Source organism: Cololabis saira, chromosome 1 (genome assembly GCF_033807715.1).
Source record: "Cololabis saira isolate AMF1-May2022 chromosome 1, fColSai1.1, whole genome shotgun sequence".
NCBI lineage: Eukaryota > Metazoa > Chordata > Actinopteri > Beloniformes > Belonidae > Cololabis > Cololabis saira.
In genome coordinates this window covers 15,103,728-15,125,933 of record NC_084587.1, presented here as the reverse complement: position 1 = coordinate 15,125,933, position 22,206 = coordinate 15,103,728, and the positions used below count along the sequence as shown (strand labels likewise).

Below are 22,206 nucleotides of genomic sequence, written 5' to 3'. Positions count from 1 at the left end.
TCCTCTGCACAGCATCACTGTTTATAGTACCTCAACACAAGAGTCAGGAAGCAATATCGTATGTTATGATAGGCTCATTCTGCTTTGGTTCACAACTCCTGATAAAGTATGTGTACCAGACTGCTCGGCGGAAACCAGTGAGTGGTCTCCGGTGACAGCCTATCCAGACCAAAGAGCTTCAACTCTCTTGCTGATGGACATTTTCTTATTTAATTGTCATTCATGGCTTGAACAACTATTATTATTTTCTTAATGCAGAACCTGCTTCAAGTTGGGCATCTTAACAGATGTCAGTTTGGTCTCAACAAGCCACTAAACCTGTCTGGTTTTCAGTGGAGGTGTGCTGGTTTTCCAGTTGTAGCGTTGCAATCCTTCCGTTGTAGCTGAGCTACTCTGAGCACATGTGGGCCAACACAGAACCTGTGGAGAATCCCACGAAGCCCAGATCTTTTTGTACCTCAAATGAGCTCCACATGCAAACTTTTGCTGCTAACTTTATAACCCTTGCTGCATGACGATAACCAACAATGCTCGTGGCCTTCTCCTCGTTCGCACGCTGATGCACTTCCACATGTGAAAAGATCAAATGATGTCCACGCTGTGTTCTTGGCATGAAGTAGAGCTCTCACAGGTGGTTTTCATCCTTTTAAAGCATAAGTTGACTTCAAATAAGCTGCTAAATCTTTAATGTTGGCATCATTTTCTGCTTGCGAATATTTAATGTTCAAGGATCAACTATAATTTGTATGTCAATTCCTCCTCATCTTTTACCATTTCTGGGTAAAAATTGGGTCGATGTTTGTTGAAAACGTATCAGGGAAAGTCAAATGGTTGGAGAGTATCTCAAATTATATTTACCAACACAATCATTCATTCATTCATTCATTCAAGAAAATTCCTCCAAAAAAGCTTTTACATTTGTGTCACTTTAATATTGATGAAATGGTTAAAAATATATATATAAAAAAAAAAGCTGAAAATAGAATGGGACTCTAATAGAAGGAGATTCATAGTAAGTTCTGATTGTGCCGAGGCCGGTAATGCGTCCGTTTCTTAAGACATGTTGGCCTGATTGAGGAGGGGGTTGAGGTCGAGCTTCGTCTTCTCCAGAGCTGCAGTCTTTGCTCTCCGTGATGGACGCACCATGGGAACAGACGCCGGGACGTTTTCTCCGTCACTGCAGGCATAACATACGCCGTGAGTGTGTAGATCTGGACATCTAAATAACGTCTTTATACATGTATATATGTACATATTTTAACCAGACCCCCCCCTGACTCACCTCTCCTCTGACGACTCTGTCCTTCTGCTCGCCTTTCTGGCCCCTTTGGGAGTCGCGCCCTTCCTCTGACCTGTGCAGACAAACACTCGGGTTACCTGCCAGTGCCGAGTCAGCCTCTTCCTTCACGCACCGTTTTTGTCACAGCTCTAAAAATATAACTGTCCACGAGTATCCAGAACCTGCAGTACCTCTTTTGGGTCTCCTGGCAGATTTCGATAGATCTTCCGTTGCAGCGTCTATAAAAACGTGACAAACAAGTTTACATTTCTGCATTTCCAGCAGCATTTCTCTCTAAATTAAGATTCACAGATTAGCTGAGGCATTTTGAAGCCACTTCACAACTTTCAGATAAAAACGATCAATTATTTACATAAATTCAGTTTTTAAGAGGCCAGATCTGTGTTTAAAAACAACATCTATGTAAAGCTGTGTACCATCTGCGTTCACATCCAGCGGCTGCAGCGCACTCGCAATCAGGAGCTCGGCCTGGTCCTTCAGGTTCACCAGCTGATTCAGCATCTTCTCCAGAGCGCGGAGGCAAATGCGATCCTTCACCACCTGAGGGGAGAGAGGAGCTATTAAACACCAAGCTTCACCACGGGGAGGTTAAAGTAGATGCAGGGCCACACGTCGGTTGATTTGGTTAAAGCCGTATTTAAAGCGGGGCTGTTTCATCATCGCAGGCGTCCGCAGGGCGACGCACCTGCACCAGCTGCTGCAGCAGCGTCTGCAGGTCCTCCCTGACCCGCTCCTCCCGGCTCAGCTCCAGGTTGCTGAGAGTCTTGGCGTAAAGACGGACCTCGGGGGCCGTGGGGTCTTTCAGCATCTCCCCACAAATACGCACCGCCAGGTAGTCGTGGACACACACCGCCTGAGGAGCCAAAAACAATAAACACAACCAGTCAGAGATGGTTTTTGTTGTGAAATAAACAACATAAACAAGCGCTACTACCGTATTTTCCGCACTATAAGGCGCACCTAAAAGCCTTTTTTCAAAAGCTGACCATGCGCCTTATAATCCGGTGCGCCTTATATATAGATCAATATTGAGCCGCAACAGGTCTCGCAACCATAGACATACAGGACTGTCTCAGAAAATTAGAATATTGTGATTTTCTGTAATGCAATTACAAAAACAAAAATGTCATACATTCTGGATTCATTACAAATCAACTGAAATATTGCAAGCTTTTTATTATTTTAATATTGCTGATCATGGCTTACAGCTTAAGAAAACTCAAATATCCTATCACAAAAAATTTGAATATTCTGGGAATCTTAATCTTAAACTGTAAACCATAATCGGCAATATTAAAATAATAAAAGGCTTTCAATATTTCAGTTGATTTGAAATGAATCCAGAATGTATGACATTTATGTTTTTTTCATTACAGAAAATAAAAAACTTTATCACAATATTCTAATTTTCTGAGACAGTCCTGTATATACGTAGACGCCTCATGACATGCTGGAACGTAATCCAGCGTTGCCGCCATATTGGATGGGTCTCCTCACTCCAGGCTAAATTAACTACACTGGAGTTACAGTTACAGCCAGCACACGCAAGAAGCTGCAAAACAGTTATTTTTCAAGGGTTTTAGCTCCCCAGCCCCAGTTGCAAGCCTAACAGGGTAGTATAAGACCCCGGAATGACCTAGATTTTTTTTTTTTTTTTTTTAGAGATTTATTTATTTTTTCATTTTTGTCTAAGGGATGCATAACGTAACCCCAGCCTCTACTGTAGCGCCTTATATATGGAAAAAGTTTTAAAATACGTAATTCATTGAAGGTGCGCCTTATAATGCCTTATAGTGTGGAAAATACGGTACTTCTTTTCTGGAGCTCCAAATAGGGATAATGTTAATCATCAAACTGAGAGGAGGTTTCTTACCTCAGTGTTGGTGGAGGGTTTAATAAGAGCACTTGGCCGGGTCAGCTCAACGAGCAGCTCCAGCACGTTGTTAACGTCCACCTCAGCGAGCGGAGAAGTAGCCGGCGCATTCAAGAGAGTCTTAACTGTTGGCAGGAAGCTCTCCTCCACAACCTCCTGGTGGGCTCTGATAAACACAAACGGCTACTTAGTGACATCCTGTGCTGATGAATTCAACCGTGCGTGTAGGTGTGCGTGTAGGTGTGCGTGTAGGTGTGCGTGTAGGTGTGCGTGTAGGTGTGCGTGTAGGTGTGCGTGTAGGTGTGCGTGTAGGTGTGCGTGTGCGTGTGCGTGTGTGTGAGACCTGCTCTCGCGGGCGTAGAGCTGGAAGAAGACGCCGAGGCAGTGCCGTAGGCGGGTGTCGTCCTCGGTGACAGGATTGTACCACAGCAGCACCAGGCGTGAGAGCATCTTGGCACTGGAGATGCGGCCCGTGTACATCAGTTTGGCGAGACCCTCCGCCGTCTCCGTCCTCAGGTCTGACACCTGCCAGGGTTCCAGCCACAGATATTTGGGTCAATGACATGACGCCTATATTTTCCGAAAAACTGATTTTTTTTTTTTCAATTCAAAAAGGTTTAAATGGATAAAAAAAATACCATATATATGACCGACCTGTCCTACGTATGGACTCACTTGAATTATACATAAAATACTCGTTATTTGGGATTTTGTTGTTGTTTTAAGCATCAAAATGTCATGTGGTGCGACCGTCCGACCATGACTCTTGTTTTGAAAACTTATTTGAAATCCCTCTAAATGTATTTAAATCAATCTTCTGCCCTATCTGGCAGGATTTCCAAAAAGCCTTGTAGTGTATAAGATTTATACACATTTGTATTTATATTTCCATCATAATATACAAACAAAGTTTGACTGATGTCCATTTTATGAAATATCATGTAACGCGACCATTAAAATAACCATTTTTGTATAATACTGAAAACTTGTAAAAAAAAAAATAAAAAAAGATGTCCAGATGTTAAGGAAATTAATTTATTTTAATATGAATCATGGTTGCACCACATGACTTTTTTTAAGGCTAGTGCCAATTCATCTTGACAAAAATCACTTAATTTAAAAGTTTTATATGAATTTATGTGTACACAACATTCTTAATGTTTAAACTACTGCAATAGATATTCTTTTTTTATTATTTTAAAATTGACCTGTTGAAAATCCTTATTCCGCATTGACCCATTTAAACAATCCTTCATACAAAAATATAAAAGAGAGAAAACAGTTTATAGGCACATAAGTAATGGCCCTCACCTCACTGTCCAGGAACTCGGAGAGCATCACCAGGACACTCTGCGTGGTGTCCTCAGCCACGTCTCCCTTGTCCTCCGCTGCCGACGCGTCGTCCTCCTGCTTGTCCGGCGACTGGCTGGGTTTGCTCATCTGGGCGGAGGCTTTGTCGGAGATCAGCTGGAAACCGAACAGCAGCAGCAGGTCGATGATGGCCCTCAGAGCACTGATCCGGATCTTCACCTCATCCAGCTGGGCAATCTGGAACAAGCACACACACACAAATAGGCTGTTTTTTTAAACCAAACCTTTTTCAAACCAACCTGTACTTTAAAGTAGCCGGCTGATCATCGTAGCTGCTTTGGATTACATGAAACATCAGCGCATGAGCTCACCTGTAACAGCAGGACCATGTGGGTCTTGGCCAGCTCCCTGCTGTGCAGAGTGCAGGTTCCCAGACAAAGCACGGCCATGTTGCGGACGGCAGGATGAGCGTTTGCGATACTGGGAAAAATCTAACAGACAGAAAAATAGTGACGACGTTATATTCACAACTCCAGAGACTATTAACAATAACCTCAAAAGGAAGTTTCTTCAATTGCGCTGAATTTCAGAACATTCCAATCACATGGTTATTAAAAAGGATAAAACACTTGATTTTAACATGCACATTTTTAGGCACCCGTGAAGTGAAAAGGTGAGATAGTCAGATACGTCACAGTTAGGGCTGGGCGATATGGACCAAAAGTCATATCTCGATATTTTCTAGCTGAATGGCGATACTCGATATATATCTCGATATTTTTTCTGTGCCTTAATTGGGGTTTCCCCCAAAGCATTATAGCATAGCATCTCTGTTAGCTTCATTTTTTTCTGAGGCAAACCCTTAAAAAAACAGTCTGTTTTAATACAATGCCTCGTGCCAAATGTCACACAGGTTCATTTATTAACAGGAGGTCTGCACAATATCAAAATGTATAAAACAAATGAAATAAAAATAAACTGCCTGCATATATAGAATAAAAATGCTTCTTGAATAAAATAAAACATATCCCTTTCCTGCATAACAATTAAATTAAAATACACTGTGCAATTAATACAATGTAGACAGTAACAGGCAGACTTTTCCACTGAGGTTGACAGTTGTGCAAATAACAAAACATTTGTGCAAATCTCAAATAAAACATTCAAGTCAATTTGTCACAAAATAAGCTATATCAAAATCATAAAAAAAAAATGTAAAAAAAAAAAAAAAAAAAATTAAATCGATATAAACGATATTGTCTCGTACCATATCGTGTTTGAAAATATATCGATATATATTAAAATCTCGATATATCGCCCAGCCCTAGTCACAGTTGAAAACACTTTTGCTCCTTTTTCTCATTCTTATCCCAATCTAGGAATGATAAGCAACCCTTCCTCACTGATGAGATATTTTTAGACCGTTTTGTCCTCGTGCTATATTTAATAACACCCCCCAGAGACACTACAGATATTTGGTCCATTTTTTTAAAATGTATTTTACTTTTTAGTGGCGAAAATAAATACATTTTCAGTTCATCCTACTGTCTTTTATTTAGTGGTGACCTTTTCAAGTCATGACTTTGGTGTAATATTCCAGGCAGTTTCTCCTGCATTTCCACTACAAATCCAACCACTGCCACTTCTGTATGAACTAAACTGGTCCCTGAAATGCTTTTGCCGAGTATCTGTGAGCTCCCTTCTGCCTTTCTGCTCAAAAACCCCTGCAGTATTATCACAGAGCGGGTTTAACCTTCCTCATGCCTCAAATTCCACGAGTCTCCCTTCACAAGCACTTTTAGTGATATTTTGAGACGTGGGCTTTTCAAGCTGGAAATGTTTTGATGTCTTTTTATAGGTTCCCCCCTCTGGCAACCTTTCCCTGTAGCTAAGACGAGGCTTTGTTTGCTGAACTTTACATTTGACAGAGAATTTAGCGGCTGTCAGCAGTTGACGATTCATGAATCGTCCGACAGAAGCAGTTGTTTTAACGAGGAGCAGCCAAACATTTGCACATTATATATAAAGTAAGCATAACATATTAAAAAGCCACACAGTTGCAATTATGAGAGAAACCTTTGAGACATGGTATGTTGTGATTAAAAAATACACTGGAGAGAGTAAGTTGTTGATTTGGCCTTCATACACCTCCAGATTCAGACCAGGAGTTTTAGATAAGACCTTTGAAAAGTGGAGAGATAAGGGAATAACAGCTATATCTGCACTCATAGACAAACAACATTGTAAATCATTTGGACAACTTAAAAAAAAAAAAAAAAAAAAAAAAAAAAAAAGAGTATAGATTGGAAGATGGCGATTTATACAGATATTTAAACTGAGACACTTTTATGACACAGAAATTAAGAAAGAAATCTCATTGGAAGGGAATGATGTGATTGAGGTGCTTATAAGCAAACTCCTTTAAGATTGGTCTCCAAAACGGTACAGAGGTTTACTGAAGCAACAGGAAAAAAATACAATGTACATAAAAGCAAAATGGGCAACATAATTAAACAGTGTTGTCAGAGGGGGATTGGCACTCCATGAATAAAACCCAACACACCTCAACCAGCTGCAAGAGATGGAGGGAGTTTGGTTGGAAAAATTTAAATTAGTTTTTTTTTTATACTCCAAAAATTAAAAATAAACAACTGGGTGAGCAACAATATTGCTGGAGACAGTGTGGGCAGTTGAGTGCCAACCACTTTCAGGGCAACACATATTCAAGCATTTTGGGATGGGATCTCAGAGCCATGGAGAAAGTTTTGGGATATGGGATTCCTAAAGACCCCGGAGTTATTTACTTAGGACTGATACCAGAGGATGTAATGTATAAACAGGACATATACATTTTTAAAATTCTAATCTCTTGCGGCTAAGAAAGCCATTACAAGAAATTGGCTGAAGATGGACTCACCTGAACTGAGCCAATGGTTGGATATTGTAGAAGAAATACGATCAATGGAACAAATTACCTACAGCCTACGACTTAAGACAGAGAAACATCTGTCTCTGTTGAAGCAACTTTAGATATACAGTAAATGCATGTTGACAACCCGGCTGTTTATAAAGCTCATTTCTAAAAGATGTGATGCATCTTCAGAAGCATGAGTGATCACTTCTCTGACAAAAAAGAAGAGTTTTTTTTTGTTTTTGTTTTACCAGAGAGGACGTCAGGGCGCTGAGGGTTGGACCGATCCTAGTCTTGATGTTCATCTGCTTCAGAAGTTCAGCACACATCGTCAGACACCTTAAAAGAGTCTCTGGGTCATTCTGGGGGGGGGGAAAAGTAGTAAATATTAATAATTTTTAAAATTGCGGTCAATTCTTTGAATAACAGAGGTGGTAGGCCTGTGTTGAAAAAATCTTTTCCGATTCTAAATCGATTCTCATATTAATTCCTAAAAATCGATTCTTATGTCTAAAGATCGATTTTTTTTTTTTTTTTTTCCATCATTTTCGCCAGGTGAACTTTAATCCCAGTAGTCGGACACACAGTTTGTCATGACACTTAAATAATAAATAAATTATTATTAGCTTATCATAAATTAGATAAGCTAAAATGATTTGTTTACTGCATGAACTGTTGCAATTTCTTTCTTGTTTGCACTTTAAATGGATATTGAAAGGCCTGTTTGAGTTATTTATTTCACAATAATTATTGTGAAATTATTACTTCACTAGTTATTTTACAGTCATATAATTCAGGCAACAGCTCAAAAAACATTTTAAATAACACTAAGCCAAATCAATATCGAATCGAATCATGATAATCGATTCTGAATATTAAGAATCGGAATTGAATCTTGACATTTGAATCGATACCCAGCCCTAGGAGGTGGTGCATCTTGTTTTTGGATTTACCTTCTCAGTGCGGACCTCCTTGTCAGAGGGCTGACTGCTGGCCGCCATCTCCTGGAGGATCTGGTTCCTGCGCTCCTCGAGGCTCGTGATGGATTCCTTCAGCTCCGCAGCTCGGCTGAACTCCTGGGCAGCGATGCAGTCCTCCAAACTTTGCTTGGCCTCCAAGAAGCGGACTTTCACCTCTGCAAGCTGGATGGGAGAGTAGAGAGGAGGAAAAGACAGGTGAGATCAGACACACCAGAGGAGAGCCATTCCTCCGCTGGAGTGAACTCCAGAGGATTGACTGCTGAGACAGGCAACTGCGCCTCCGGTAACAAGAAAACAACAACAGCTGAGGCTGTGGGCAAGGCTGCAACCCTCTAGTGGCTACTTCGTCTTTACTCGCTGAAAAAGGAAGAAATGGGAGACCAGGTGCACAGAGCAGATAGAAACTGACACCTGGGATAGGAGTTATTCAGCAGTTGGACGACCTCCAACAAAGCTTTCTGTGGTTGCAGAAGCAACAGAGATGGATTAACAGACATAACTGAGACAGACTCTCCGAGCTTATGTGTTCGAAAACAAACAGGTTCAGTAAGAGAAAACTAATACTGGGAGAAATATTGGCCCACAAACCACAATGTAATGTACATAAGATGCCTGTTCAACTTTACTCATTTAAAAGTGTTTTTTCTTCAAACACAGAATGTGACAGCTGGAAGTAGAGCAGGCCAGACAAAAAAAAAAAAAAAAACTGCAGAAATGGACAAATAAAGATGAAATGTAACTCGAGTTATCTCAGTTTATATTATCTGAATACCAATATCCATAGCTGTAAACACAGCGTATGCATTTTATCTACTGTAGACTGTTCATGGATAAGACAGGCAGAATCATTTTACTGAAATCAGTCTTTCTGCAATATCTGCTGGTTTCATCCATCCAAACAACTCTGCAGAAGTGGAAAGGATCACAAATGCAATTGTAACTGGGATATTTTTGTTTTTCTTTGAGGATTTTTTTGACGCCCACCTGAACCTGCCAGCGCCGATTCTCGTTCTCATCCACCGGTTGACTGGCCTCCATGATGGGCTCCCTCACATCCGAAATGATTTCTGCCACCTGTGCAAAGAAAGGCAGCTGTTTTAAAAACATCAGTCTCAGCGGGGGTAATAGCAGCGCTGAAGGGGGGAGAAAACAAGGATTTTGATTTGAGTGTGACAATAACTCATTTCAGCTCTTATATTCATTTTCCCTCCGTATTTGAGTTTTCATCTGAATTACAGAAGGGTGGCGATGTAGCCATTTTATTTTGTGGAAAACACGCCTCACTCTACAATGTAGAAACTTTCATTACAAGTTCAAGGTTCAGCTTACGGTTTGGATGCGTCTCTGGTCATCAGGGACGAGGGCAAGGAGTTTCTCGGTGAGCAGGGAGACGAGGGAAGAGGGGGTCTGTGGAAGAGCCAGCATCTCCTGCAGAACAGCCAGCACACGCTTCCTAAAACAAAGAAAGAAGAAAAATTAAAACATAAAACACCTCAAGAAAGACAATCATGTGTCAGAGACACTAGAAGCTGAAAACTGTCTATCAATATATCGACTCAATGGTCTAACGAATAAAATCATCTCAGATGGTTCTATGCTGTCTAGGGCTGGGGATCGATTCAAATGTCAAGAATCGATTCGATTCCGATTCTTAAGATTCAGAATCGATTATCAAGATTTGATCCGATTCGATTCCGATATTGATTTGGGTTAGTGTTATTAAAACTGTTTTTTGAGCTGTTGCATGAATTATAAGACTGTAGTTATGCAAAATATTACTACTAGTATTATATTGAGATTAAACAGCAAGTATTGCAGCTAATGATGCTGTAAGGACCAATCAGCTCCCAGAATGCTGATAGAACTGCTTTCAGAAACATTGCGGGTCAGAATTACCAAACAGATCCAGGGCAGCAAACAGAGACGGATGAAATCGGTTTTATTTTTTCCCACATTCCGTTTTTATCTGTTCCATTTTTGGTCTATTTTGGTTTTTAATTTTTGAGCATTTGGTTTTTAGCATTTTTTGGAAATGTAACCCCAAGACAGTATATAAAGTAATGAAATATAGACAATTTATGCAATTATAACCTAACACTGTTTTCATACCTTTAAACATATTTAAAGGCAAAAACATGGCACCAGTTATTCTCGTGTCCAACAAAACATTCCTTTTTTGGGGATAAACAAAAATAAACATAATCAAATAAATAAAATAAATAAATAAATTTAAAAAAAATGCAACCCCCCCCCCCAAAAAAAAAAAAAAAATCGATCTCTAGACATATGAATCGATTTTTAGGAATTAGTATGAGAATCGATTTAGAATTGGGAAATCGATTTTTTCAACACAGGCCTAATGCTGTCATTTCAGGGCAAAAAATAAAAACTAAATAAATAACTTAAATAACCGGAAGATTCATCATACCCTTTTACTAAACAATCACTCCCTTTTCTTACCTGCCACCTTCCTCATTGGTATCCAGGCAACCGATGAGATGGATGAGCTGCTGCGAGATGAACTCCTTGGTCATGACGAGCTCGACCTGGTTGAAGTCAGCTCGCTGCTCCTCTGACAGGACAGGAACTGCCTTTAGATAGCTACAACAGGCAAAACTCAGTGTCAGAACAGCAACCAAATGAAGTAACAAATCTCATTTTTACTAAGCGGGGCAATAAACGAGATCGACACTGCTCCCAGGAACCCGGGAGAGAATATACAACCCGAAAACTCAGCGCCCTCATTTCCTACAAACAAATGTTCACACACAATTATGTAAGCTGTAAGCGCTCCAAATGGCAACCGGTCACCTTTTTGCAAATCAATAAAGGCATTTTGTGTGCAGATAAACAAGAAGTGCTTTACGTCGTTAAATCTAAATCTATTTCAAGGCCATTTTACAATGAAACAAAAAACACGCAAAAAACCAGAGAGCTCTGTAGGAGGACTGAAATGGTTGAGTCGTGAGGTTCAAAATATGAAGCATTGTTGAAATAAATTCCAACATTTTTGCCTTAAATCAGTGTAAATAGATTCCATTTATATAACACTTCCTGAGTGCTTTATACTACAAGCCCCATTCAAAACACACACGCATTTTTACAGCCTGTCCTTTTATCTCTCACATAAATGGGACTTCAGCACTTATTTTAGGCCTTAGTGTCTTTTCCACTGACACATAAGTATGCAACCTGGGCCAAACCGCCCACCCTCTGATAAGTGGACGGCCCCCTCCCTCTCCAGAGCCACGGGCCCAAACGGATCTAAGCAATAATCGGTGCAGACTGATAGACTCCAGCTTCTTTAAAGAAAATATCCATTATAACAAGGACTGGAGATGGTTATAGGAAAAAAAATAAAGAAAACAAAACAAAAGACACAGCTGGAACTAATTCAAGAGCTGTAATTGCATAACTAGATTAAGCGAATGCTCTGTGAGATTTCAAAATCTAAACTTAAAAAGCATTTATAGTTTAGAATGTGTTAGAAACACTAATGGCAAAGTTTTTATTGGTACACTTGAAATGTACTAAGCATTAGGCAGAAGTTAAGTCACTCATTTGGCAGCAGTAATGTCCTTTTTTCACGCCAGGTTTAATTTAACATGAGCAATTAGTCACACTTGAAGCAATTATATAAGAAAGCTTGAGTTGTTCACACAGTTACATACAGATAGGGCTCCTCAGAGAACACTCGACCTGCCTTCAGACACCTAGGGTTACAACACGTCCATTACTGCAACTCTGCTCTCTTTAAAATAGTTGGATTGTCACACTAGACCATTTTTTTGTGCGCCAAAACACTGAAAAACCTTTTGCAATCGTCTTTATATCAAGCAATCTGATCAAATGTGAGCGCTAACTAGGCCTGTGTTGAAAAAAATCGATTTTCCGATTCTAAATCGATTCTCATATTAATTCCTAAAAATCGATTCTTATGTCTAAAGATCGATTTTTTTTAAAAATGTTTTCATCATTTTCGCCAGGTGAACTTTAATCCCAGTAGTCGGACACACAGTTTGTCATGATACTTCTGAAAAATGCCAGGTGCTTCATGGCAATATGTGTGTGTGGTGACAGAATAAATTAGATAAGCTAAAATGATTTGTTTACTGCATGAACTGTTGCAATTTCTTTCTTTTTTGCACTTTAAATGGATATTGAAAGGCCTGTTTGAGTTATTTATTTCACAATAATTATTGTGAAATTATTACTTCACTAGTTATTTTACAGTCATATAATTCAGGCAACAGCTCAAAAAACATTTTAAATAACACTAAGCCAAATCAATATCGAATCGGATCGAATCATGATAATCGATTCTGAATATTAAGAATCGGAATCGATTCTTGACATTTGAATCGATACCCAGCCCTAGCGCTAACAAATACAGGCGCTTTCACAAGAAGATTTAATGCTCCTGAAACCTGACAGTATGACTGTTTCAGTTTCCCTGTTTTACACCAACCATCAAAAGAGTATAGGCCACAGGTTGAAATGAGTCCTTCGATAAAGCCAGTTTTAGAAGTAATCAAATATTCAGCTGTCGGCATGAAAAGGTCATCAAGTGAAACGCTGTCTTTTCTTACCCACAGAGGTAATTGGCATAAGTTGCAGCATCTGGTAGCACTTGTTCCAGCAACTCATCACCATCATCTCCTTTACCCCTGATGAACTCGCACAGAGCTCTCCAGTGAAGCACGTTCTCGCAGGTCAGGGAGTCCAGTGGGATCAGCTTCCTGGTTAGGAAAAGAGAAAGAAAGGAAAACAGTTTAGTTACCCTGTAACTTCAGATAATTCATCAATTGTCCTATAAGAGAGACGTGAGAGTGGACCTGTCGTCAAGCAGTTCCTTGTTCTGCAGCAGCTCTTCATTGGGTGCGTTCCTGAAGACAGCTTTCAGTGTCTCGATAGCAGTTTCAGCGCAGTTCTCCACGTCAAGCCGATGGAGCAGCTCGATGACGTTACCGTTCAGTAGGAGCAGCCAAGCCGGGAGCAGACGACTGCAAACCACCTCCCTCACAGCCTCTGCAGAACGCACAGCCAGTCAGACATGTTATATGCTATAAACCAACAAAAAATCTCTTTATTAAATATAATACTTTAAAATTCCATGATATAGTAGAGCAGAAAAATGTTTTATTTGCCTTTAAAGCCCAGCAGAAACTGCTACCAAACTACATTCAGGACCTGTTCCAGATAAAAGAAACCCGCTATGACCTGAGGGGGAAACTCATGTTTGAGATGACGACAGCAAGAACTAATATTAAAAAGAGATGTACATCAGTTAAGGCTAGAGAAATTTAGAATAGTTGTGATAACGGCCTAAAAATGTGCAGTTCTATCTTCAAGTTTAAGGAAAGGTTTAAAGAAAATACTGTAAATAAATATAAAACACTATAATTATAAATTATACTATCAAAAACATTCTAGAATGTGAAACGTCAATTTTATATTTTGTCTTACTTATATTTGTCTTCTTTATGTATTGTTTGTTTCCACGGAGTAATGCTAATGTCTCATATTTAAGCTGATCATAAGAAAAAAAAAGGATAGGCACTATAAGCTACGGCTTATTTTACCTTTTCATCTTGTTTTGTAAAAAAGTGTGTACAAGCCGAAATAAAGATTCATCATCATGTTGATTTAGAAGCGGCGCAAAATCCTGTTTTACTAATCTCTGGTTTAAATATCGTTAGTTGGGAAGCCAAACATCCTATTCAAACCATTAATAAAAAACGATCAATAAGAACTAATATTCCAGACATATTCATCACCTGAGGTGTCGTGAAGGCCCTGCTGCAACAGCCCAACTCTCTGTGCGATGGTAAGAGCTTTAATGTGAACCTTGTCAGCAAGAACCTCAAACATAAAGGAAGCAGAAATATTAAAAACTGGAGTTTAAATACCTCATTTGGCATGGGTGTAGGAAGTTTTTAATTTTCTCAGCTACCTGGTAGGCCAGCTTACGGACGTTCTCTTTGATGTCCCGAGTGCGTTTGAGCACTTTAGGGAGCGTCCGAGGGGACATTGCGATGCAGGACAGAACGGCACGCCGCACCTCAGCGTTGGTATCATTGTCCAGAATCAACATGTATGCTAAAAAAAACAAGAGACAGGGACAGTTAGCAGGCCAATTACAAAGAAAATTGGGGCACAAACTAATTTATATTAAACAAATATAAATGTACTTTGAAGAAAAATGATTTAAGAGAATTTAAAGGAGTACAAGGTCATGAAGGTAAATAGGAAGAGGGGGAGAAAAAAAAAAAGATCAAGGAAAACCAAAATACAAACCTTTGATTGTGGGACAGTCGGGGTCCATCGGCTGCTGAAGGCGAGTCATGGCCAACGCAGCCTGAATCCTCACATTTGGGAACTTGTCTGTGACCCGGACCAGCATGGCTTGATGGATGTGATCAAAGAGGTCGTCATCGATCTGGGCATTCTCTGCCATACCGCCCAGCAGTTTGTTGATCAGCTGGCACACTCGGAAGCGGACTGCATGACTATTAGCTATATGAGACTGAAAAGAAAGTGAAGCAGGAAATGATAAGGTAAAAATAGCTGGTAACAAGAATAGGAACCAAGACATCCAGAGGGTAGAGGAACAATACAGGAAGAAAGGTGGATACGGATCACACTAAGGTAAAAGGAGGTGTTCTGGGAATGTCCAACCAGAAGGAGAGGCCAAGGCAGACCCAGGACATGTTGGGGAGATTTTATCTCTCTGCTAGTTTGGAAATAGCGTAGATGACCAAATAGTCGCCCGCGCGCAAATACGCGCCTGTGCTCTAATAGCCGCCGGGGTCCGAGCCCATTTGGCATAATAAACGCTGGTTCAATTAAACGCCGGGCGACTACCGGTAATAACCTGGTAATAACACTGTATTTGCATTGTATTGTGTACAGTATCGTTCATACTGCTCTGATCAGCTCCGTGTGTCGCCGTTACACAGACAAACGTGCATCCTGCCCACCCGATCAAAGGTTATGGGGATTCTTCATTATTTATAATTTTATTTTTTTATATATTAAAATCCCAAAATATCTGTACCATTTCTGATTGGGTGTGTGCACTGCGAATCATTTTTAGACACAACAAAGAACGCGTACGTTGTGTCTCGGCGGAGGAACCCGGCGTCCCAGCAAAGTGAGAAGAGAAAAAAGAGTTCAGCAGACAGCGCACACACTGAAGGCTGATTTATGGTTCCGCGTTACACCAACGCAGAGCCTACGGCGTAGGGGACGCGGCGACACGCACCGTACGTGGAAATGCGCTCTTTTTTTTGCTATTAAAACATGATTTGTAATGTGAATTTGCAAAACTTAAACTACAAATAATAGTTTTTGACGTAACATCAGAGATTGTGCATGCTCTCTGTGAAAGGATGAGTCAAATCGGGTCGCAGCTGCTTCAACTGTGATTCCTTCACGAGGAGCGACCAGGATTTCAAACACGCTTGATTTTCTTGCGACCTCACGATTCGTGATCGGGAGCTCGTCGTGAGGTGTTGTGTTGTGTACAGTGTGTACAATTTTAGTTCCAGTGGTACTATGGTGATCTCATATGTTCGTTGTAAGTAATGGTCTGGTGCTGCTCATTGCAAAAATAAATTGTAGCCTGGTGCAAATACCCGCCTGGTTCTTATAAACGCCTGGGGTCCAAGTGGATTTAGCATATTAAACGCCCGGGCTACTAAATGGTCATCTACGGTAGCTCGGCATTTCCCTGTAAAGGCTGTAAAGCCTGGAGGGGGTGATGGAAGAGAGGCAGGTCCAGATAGACCCAGACCCCATCCCAGACATGGATACACCCAAGTTAATGAGTGGATAAATGCACGGATGGATGTAAACCAAATAAGTGAAAACAGCACCAGGGTGCATAACACAGGGAAGTGCAAAAGTTAAAAAAAAATGATTTGAATTTAAAAAGAAGACAGATGGGGATATATAACATTTGTCACAAAAAACAAACAATAAGGATTTGTCCCCCCTTACATGCGTACATAAAACCCCACCGGTTTATACCTCCAACAGAAAGTTAAAGATGAAACTCAGAAATGGATGATCGTCGGCTTCTTCTTCCTCTTCATCCCCTTCCTCCTCTTGTTGTTCCTGCCCCTCTTCCTCTGTTTTAGGTGGAGACTGGAAACTTGTGGCGAATTTTGCGACAAACTCTATGACATTTTCAACCGCCGGCTCCCGTTTGTAGACAATCATCGCATATTTCAGGTAGAAGACGAACTCTTCATGGAAAAGAGTCTTGTCATCGAGCTGAAGGAGAGGATGGAGCATGTGAAAACCCACAACAAAACAGTTACAGATGTCAGCTTTCAGCCCTCCTGATTCAAAAACATCACAGAGCTTTCAGTCTAAGGCCTGTTTAAACTTCCAGGATGGCTGTATGGAATTTGAAGTTGTTTACTGATGTTTGTTATTAAATTGCAACTGTATGTTGTTTGTTCTTGTTTTAATAACTACACAATTATAATTTAGGGCTATACATGTATGCAGCAAACTTTATTTAATTTACTAATATTATCACTTGGGTGATTTTTTCTTGTGTCACGGACTGGGGATATTATCCCCCCATGATTAGATACTTCTTGAGGGAGAGAACATAGATGAAAGATGGGGTGCATGGGGCAGATAAATATTCTATTATAACGACTGTTATGGTTATTCTTTAACTATCGCTATCGTTTTCCCTCTTCTGGGAGTTGACAGTTGCCTATTAACTTAGGTATTTATATACACCTGTATAGGAGTGCCGGGAGAATGTAAGTGCTTTTGCAAGGATGCCATGTTATTTAAATTCTAGGTTACTTTTATTTATTTATTTTTTCCTTCTTTCCCTTTTCTTTTGTTTTTTCTTCCTTTCTATTTTTTTTATAATAATAATAATAATAATAATAATAATAATAATAATAATAATAATAATAATACATTTTATTCATAGAGCACTTTTAAAAGATCTCAAAGACACTTCACAGACACAAAGATAAAACGTTGAGATCAAGAAAATTAAAAAAATTTAAAACTACAGGATAAAAAAGATAACAGATAAAAGATGAGATAAAGGATAAGAAACAAATCACACATTAAAAGCTGTTCTGCAGAGGTGAGTTTTGAGATGCGATTTGAAGGTGGGTAAGTCTGTGCAATTGCGGATGTGAACGGGGAGAGAGTTCCAAAGTTCCTTTTCTTCTTCTATGTGTAGATGATGAGACTTAATATGTTTACAAATTGTAGAGCAACATGTATAAGCTGTCTGTCTATTTTGCAAATAAAAATGTAATAACAAAATTGCAACTGTAATATAATAAATCATTGAAGATAAAAAAAATCTATTTTATTTATGAGCATGTGCCTTACATTTAGTGCATTTAAACCAGTAAACTACCTCATACTGTGCAATATTTTCTAATTTCTATCCATAATGTGCAATATTCTTTACTTATCTATGTGCAATATTCTTCCCTTTCAAGTGCAATATTCTTCCATCATTCAAGTGCAATATTCTTCCACTCATTCATGTGCATTATTATCCTCTCATTCACTCTTTTTTATAGTGTATATATATATTTATGTTTCCTGTTTTTCATTTTGTTGTTTACAGTCCTTGTTTACATAGTCTTTGCATGTGTGCACTTTTACGGAGCTGCTCGGTAATCTCATTGTACCAGTATAATGATAATAAAGGCTTTCTATTCTATTCTGTAAACTGTAAAACAGGTTGCATGGTTGGCAATGAACTTATTAATCATTTTATGTATGCCGATGATCTGGCAATTGTGTCACCTAGCAGTGCTGGGTTACAAGAACTTCTCAATATATGTTCTAATTATGGTGTACATTTTCCTGGTGTTCAGAGAGGGTGAAAGTGGGTCTTTTTAGGGCTTACTGTACCCCTTTCTATACTGCACCCTTATGGATTAAATTTAAGAACGCCAGCATCCATAAATTACAGGTTGCGTACAACGATTGTCTGCGTATTTTGCTTGGGAAACCAAGATGGTCTAGTGCAAGTGAGCTCTTTTGTAAAGTACATGTTATCACTTTTCATGCACTTTTGAGGCGATTGATGTTCAAATTCATATGTCGACTTAAAGGTATTGTGACATCATTTTTAACATGCTTTTAACACTATTAAAAGTCTTGGCCAACATCCCTCAAATGTGTCTAAAAGAGTGTAACAAGAAAAACTTCACTCTTAGTACTCTTTTCCTGGCTTTTTATTACAGTGTTTTTTTGCGCCGTGAAAAATGCTTCCTTTCCCCCTTTCCTGTCAATCATTGCTCCGCTCCTCCTCCAAACCTCCTCCAGCCCAACCATACGCTCACAGCGGCGTCGGAGCGACAGGCGAAGCATGCACGGAAGAGCAGCAGGGAGAACCACAGCAAACAATCATAAAAATAAAGGCATGCAAGCAGCACTGTCCCCTTATCTTAAGTCCAGTCAGTGGCCGTGGGTCTTCTTAGCAGTTTTCCTCCGGTGATTAGAACAAAAGACGCTCTAAACAGCTCCGTGTTAAGCCTCATTTATGGTTCCGCGTTAAATCGACGCAGAGCGTATGGTGCGCGTCGCGTCTGCGTCGGTGTAACGCGGAACCATAAATCAGCCTTTATGGTGCGCTGGAGAGGAGCGGAGGCAGGGAGCTGGGTGGAGGGGGCGGTGATTTAGCGGGCCGTTACGTAACGATCCGCCACCAAACCACATGCGCCGTTTTTGCACAGTTATGCGGAAAATCCCAGAAAGCACACAATACACTGAATGTTAAAAGTTCGTTGTTTTTTGGGTGTAATTGATGTCAAGACACCCAACAAAACACAAAAAATCAAGAAAAATTTGTTTTTCATGTCACAATCCCTTTAATAGCTCTTGTGCCATTATTATGATGTTAACCAACCCAGTCCTCAGTGCTGTAAAAGATCAGAGCCGGATTAAATAAATGGACTACACTAGGCAGCCTGTGATTTTTGGGCCCCCCTCCATCGATGTTATTTATGAAATCTTAAACTTACCAAAGTTACTAATAAAACTTAATTCACATTTTACATAGCAAAGTCATAGTCAAGTTGGTTCTTTGTATTCCAAAATAAGTCATGTGTTGTATATTAAACAGTCTATCAGACTATTTTTAGATTTTTATTATTTATACGTTATTACAATGCTCTATTAAATGCTATTAAATTATCCTTATCTTATCAATTGTGAGCATTTTGCAGAAAATCTTAATTAAATGTGTTGATTAAATTGAATAGTTAAATAAGAAGTAAAATCTACAAAGACCAATACAATTTGCAGTAAGACAAAGTGTGCTGTAGTATGTATGTCTGTATGTGTATATGTATGTATGTGTATGCGTATGCAGAGCCGTTAGAGAGATTTGCGAGGCCCTGTGTGAAATAGCCAGGGTGGCCCTCGCGCGTGAGCGTAGCGAGCGCGCGCGAAATTTTTGGGTTTTTCGGGTCGGATCTGGTGTCTCTATGCGCAATTTTAACTCTCCAATTAGCAAAATACTGGATACCTTCCCCTGCCTCATCATCATCTGGGCTTACCTCGACGCGGGGCCCCACGGCTGCTTGAGACCCGAGCGGATCGGTGATTTTTGTAACAAATTTATCAAACGTGCCTTTCAGAGAGGCATTAAACTCTTCCATTGTCTTTAGTTTTTTTCTTTTTTCATCCCCTGATCGAAATTTCCTGAATCTGTCTCGTTTTCTCGACATTGTGTGACAGTTTGTTCCACCTCCACCCGTCTGGATCAGAGCAGCTTGTGTCTGCGCTTGGTCTGATCATTGGATTGAACAACAGACACGCGTCATCATTGCACATATATTTATTGATATGCACAGACTAGTACACATTTAGGTCTGTAATGGAACGTGACTGTTGATATTTATAAAGAAAAAAAAAAAATAGGGGAAAAAAAAACGGCCCATAGCGCCAGGCCCCTTGGGGCGCCAGGCCCCTTGGGGCGCCAGGCCCCTTGGGGCGCCAGGCCCCTTGGGGCGCCAGGCCCCGTGCGGTCGCACGGATCGCACATCCCTTGCGGCGGCCCTGTGCGTATGTATGCATATATATATATGTATGTATACTAAATATAGTAATAATGCACATATATATATGCCTTAGGTTTTTACCGGCATGTTATCAACCATTAATATGTGTGCAGACAAAAAAAAAAAAAAAAAAAAAAAAAAAAATTTTTTTTTTTTTTTTTTCCCCTCTGTCTGGGCCCCCCCCCTGTCGGGCCCTAGGCACGTGCCTACTCTGCCTCTCCGTTAATCCGGCTCTGTGTAAGATACCAGTCTGCTATGTGGAAACACTGGTATGACTGTCTTTTTTAAATATTGTTGTATGTTTGTTTGTCTTTTTTAATGGACCTGAGTGTAAATAAAACGATTGATTGATTGATTATTCATTTGTACTGTTTTGATTTTCTGCAGCTGAAAGACCTAAAAAACCTAAACTCTCAAAAACTTTAATAATTCCTGTCATAATAAAGGCTTGTCATTGCACCTTTAAGAATCAATCAAACCACACACAAAGGCTGATTTAAAAGATGAGAAGGTCTGGTTTAGCAGACACATAAACAGTGCAGAGTAAAACCTTCTCATAAACACTTTACCTTGTTGTATCTGCTCTTCAGACTCGCCACCAGCTTCGCCTTGTTATTGTGGCCCTTCTGAGCTCGCTGGAACGCCTCCCTGATGTCTATGTCATTGTCCTTCGTCATCTTTCACAATAAAGAAAACATACACGGGATGTGTCAGCAGCTTTAAAAAGTAATATCTTCTCCAACACAAACAGCAGAAGCCTGCAGAGTCTCATCAACTTTAGCCTGAATTATGGTCCTGCGTTAAAACGACGCGATAATGCGTCGCTCACGACTAATGAGATTTGAAAAAGTAATTTTATTGCTATAACACTATGACGACCGACTTCGTGATATATCGTGTTATTCGACATATTAACATTGGAAAATTACCTTCGTTTCACTTTTCTCCTTCTTCTCTTGCCGCCTGTTTTTAAATCCGAGGCGCTTCTTCCTCGTCTGTGGATTTGGGCGTTGCTAAGCAACGAGTTTTTACCGCCACCTACCGGACTGGGGTTTTTATGCTTTGTTTTTCTTTACAACCAGTACTGGAGTTGAGGGGGGATGAGGGGGGATGGCATCCCCCCTGAAATAAAAACGGTCAAAATCATCCCCCCCTGAAATAAAAACGGTCAAATCATCCCCCCTGTAAAACTGCCACCCCCCCCTTTCCATCCCTTATGTCATTTCATCAATGAATGTGGTTTTACTGTTATTTCAACATTTAGAGTCATCACCAGAAAAATAACTTATTTGACAATTTTCACCTGTTTTAAGTAAATTTTCACTTTAAATAAGTAGGAAAAATCTGCCAATGGGACAAGATTTATCTTCTCATTACAAGCAATAAAATCTTGTTCCACTGGCAGATTGTTCTACTTATTTTAAGTGAAAATCTACTTGAAACAGGTGAAAATTGTTGTTTTTTCCAGTGATGAGTCTTGTTTTAAGTGTAATGAGATTTTCTTTACTAAAATGAGACATTTTAACTAGAAATAAGACAAATATTCTTGTTAAGATTTTGAGTTTTTGCAGTGATCCATTTTACTTATCCTGTGAAGGACAGAGTCATATTGATAAGTTCAGAAAACTGTTTTTTATTGTTGTGTTTTGATGTATTTGATGTAAGCCCAGTGGATATTTAAAGCTTACAGAAGGCTGCATTTAACTGCTGCTATGTCATTCCTGCAGTATTTCTGCAGGTGTTTTGGTCAGTGCTATTATTTG

The 22,206-nt window shown here is 39.8% G+C and overlaps 1 protein-coding gene across 1 annotated transcript; it reads right to left on the bottom strand.

The window, feature by feature from the left end:
- Positions 1-660: 660 nt before the first annotated feature.
- Positions 661-21,499, bottom strand: ncapg (non-SMC condensin I complex, subunit G). The gene is made up of 22 exons (XM_061707650.1): positions 21,373-21,499; positions 21,013-21,120; positions 16,407-16,652; positions 14,673-14,901; positions 14,329-14,474; positions 14,153-14,237; positions 13,211-13,403; positions 12,965-13,114; positions 10,836-10,976; positions 9,705-9,828; positions 9,360-9,449; positions 8,349-8,537; positions 7,647-7,757; positions 4,856-4,975; positions 4,485-4,721; positions 3,517-3,698; positions 3,174-3,339; positions 1,986-2,153; positions 1,717-1,840; positions 1,471-1,518; positions 1,283-1,352; positions 661-1,177 (listed from the first exon to the last, which is right to left on the bottom strand). Exons 2-22 carry the CDS (start codon positions 21,118-21,120, stop codon positions 1,054-1,056), a joined length of 3,051 nt encoding a protein of 1,016 aa, XP_061563634.1. The 5' UTR covers positions 21,373-21,499; the 3' UTR covers positions 661-1,053.
- Positions 21,500-22,206: the final 707 nt, after the last annotated feature.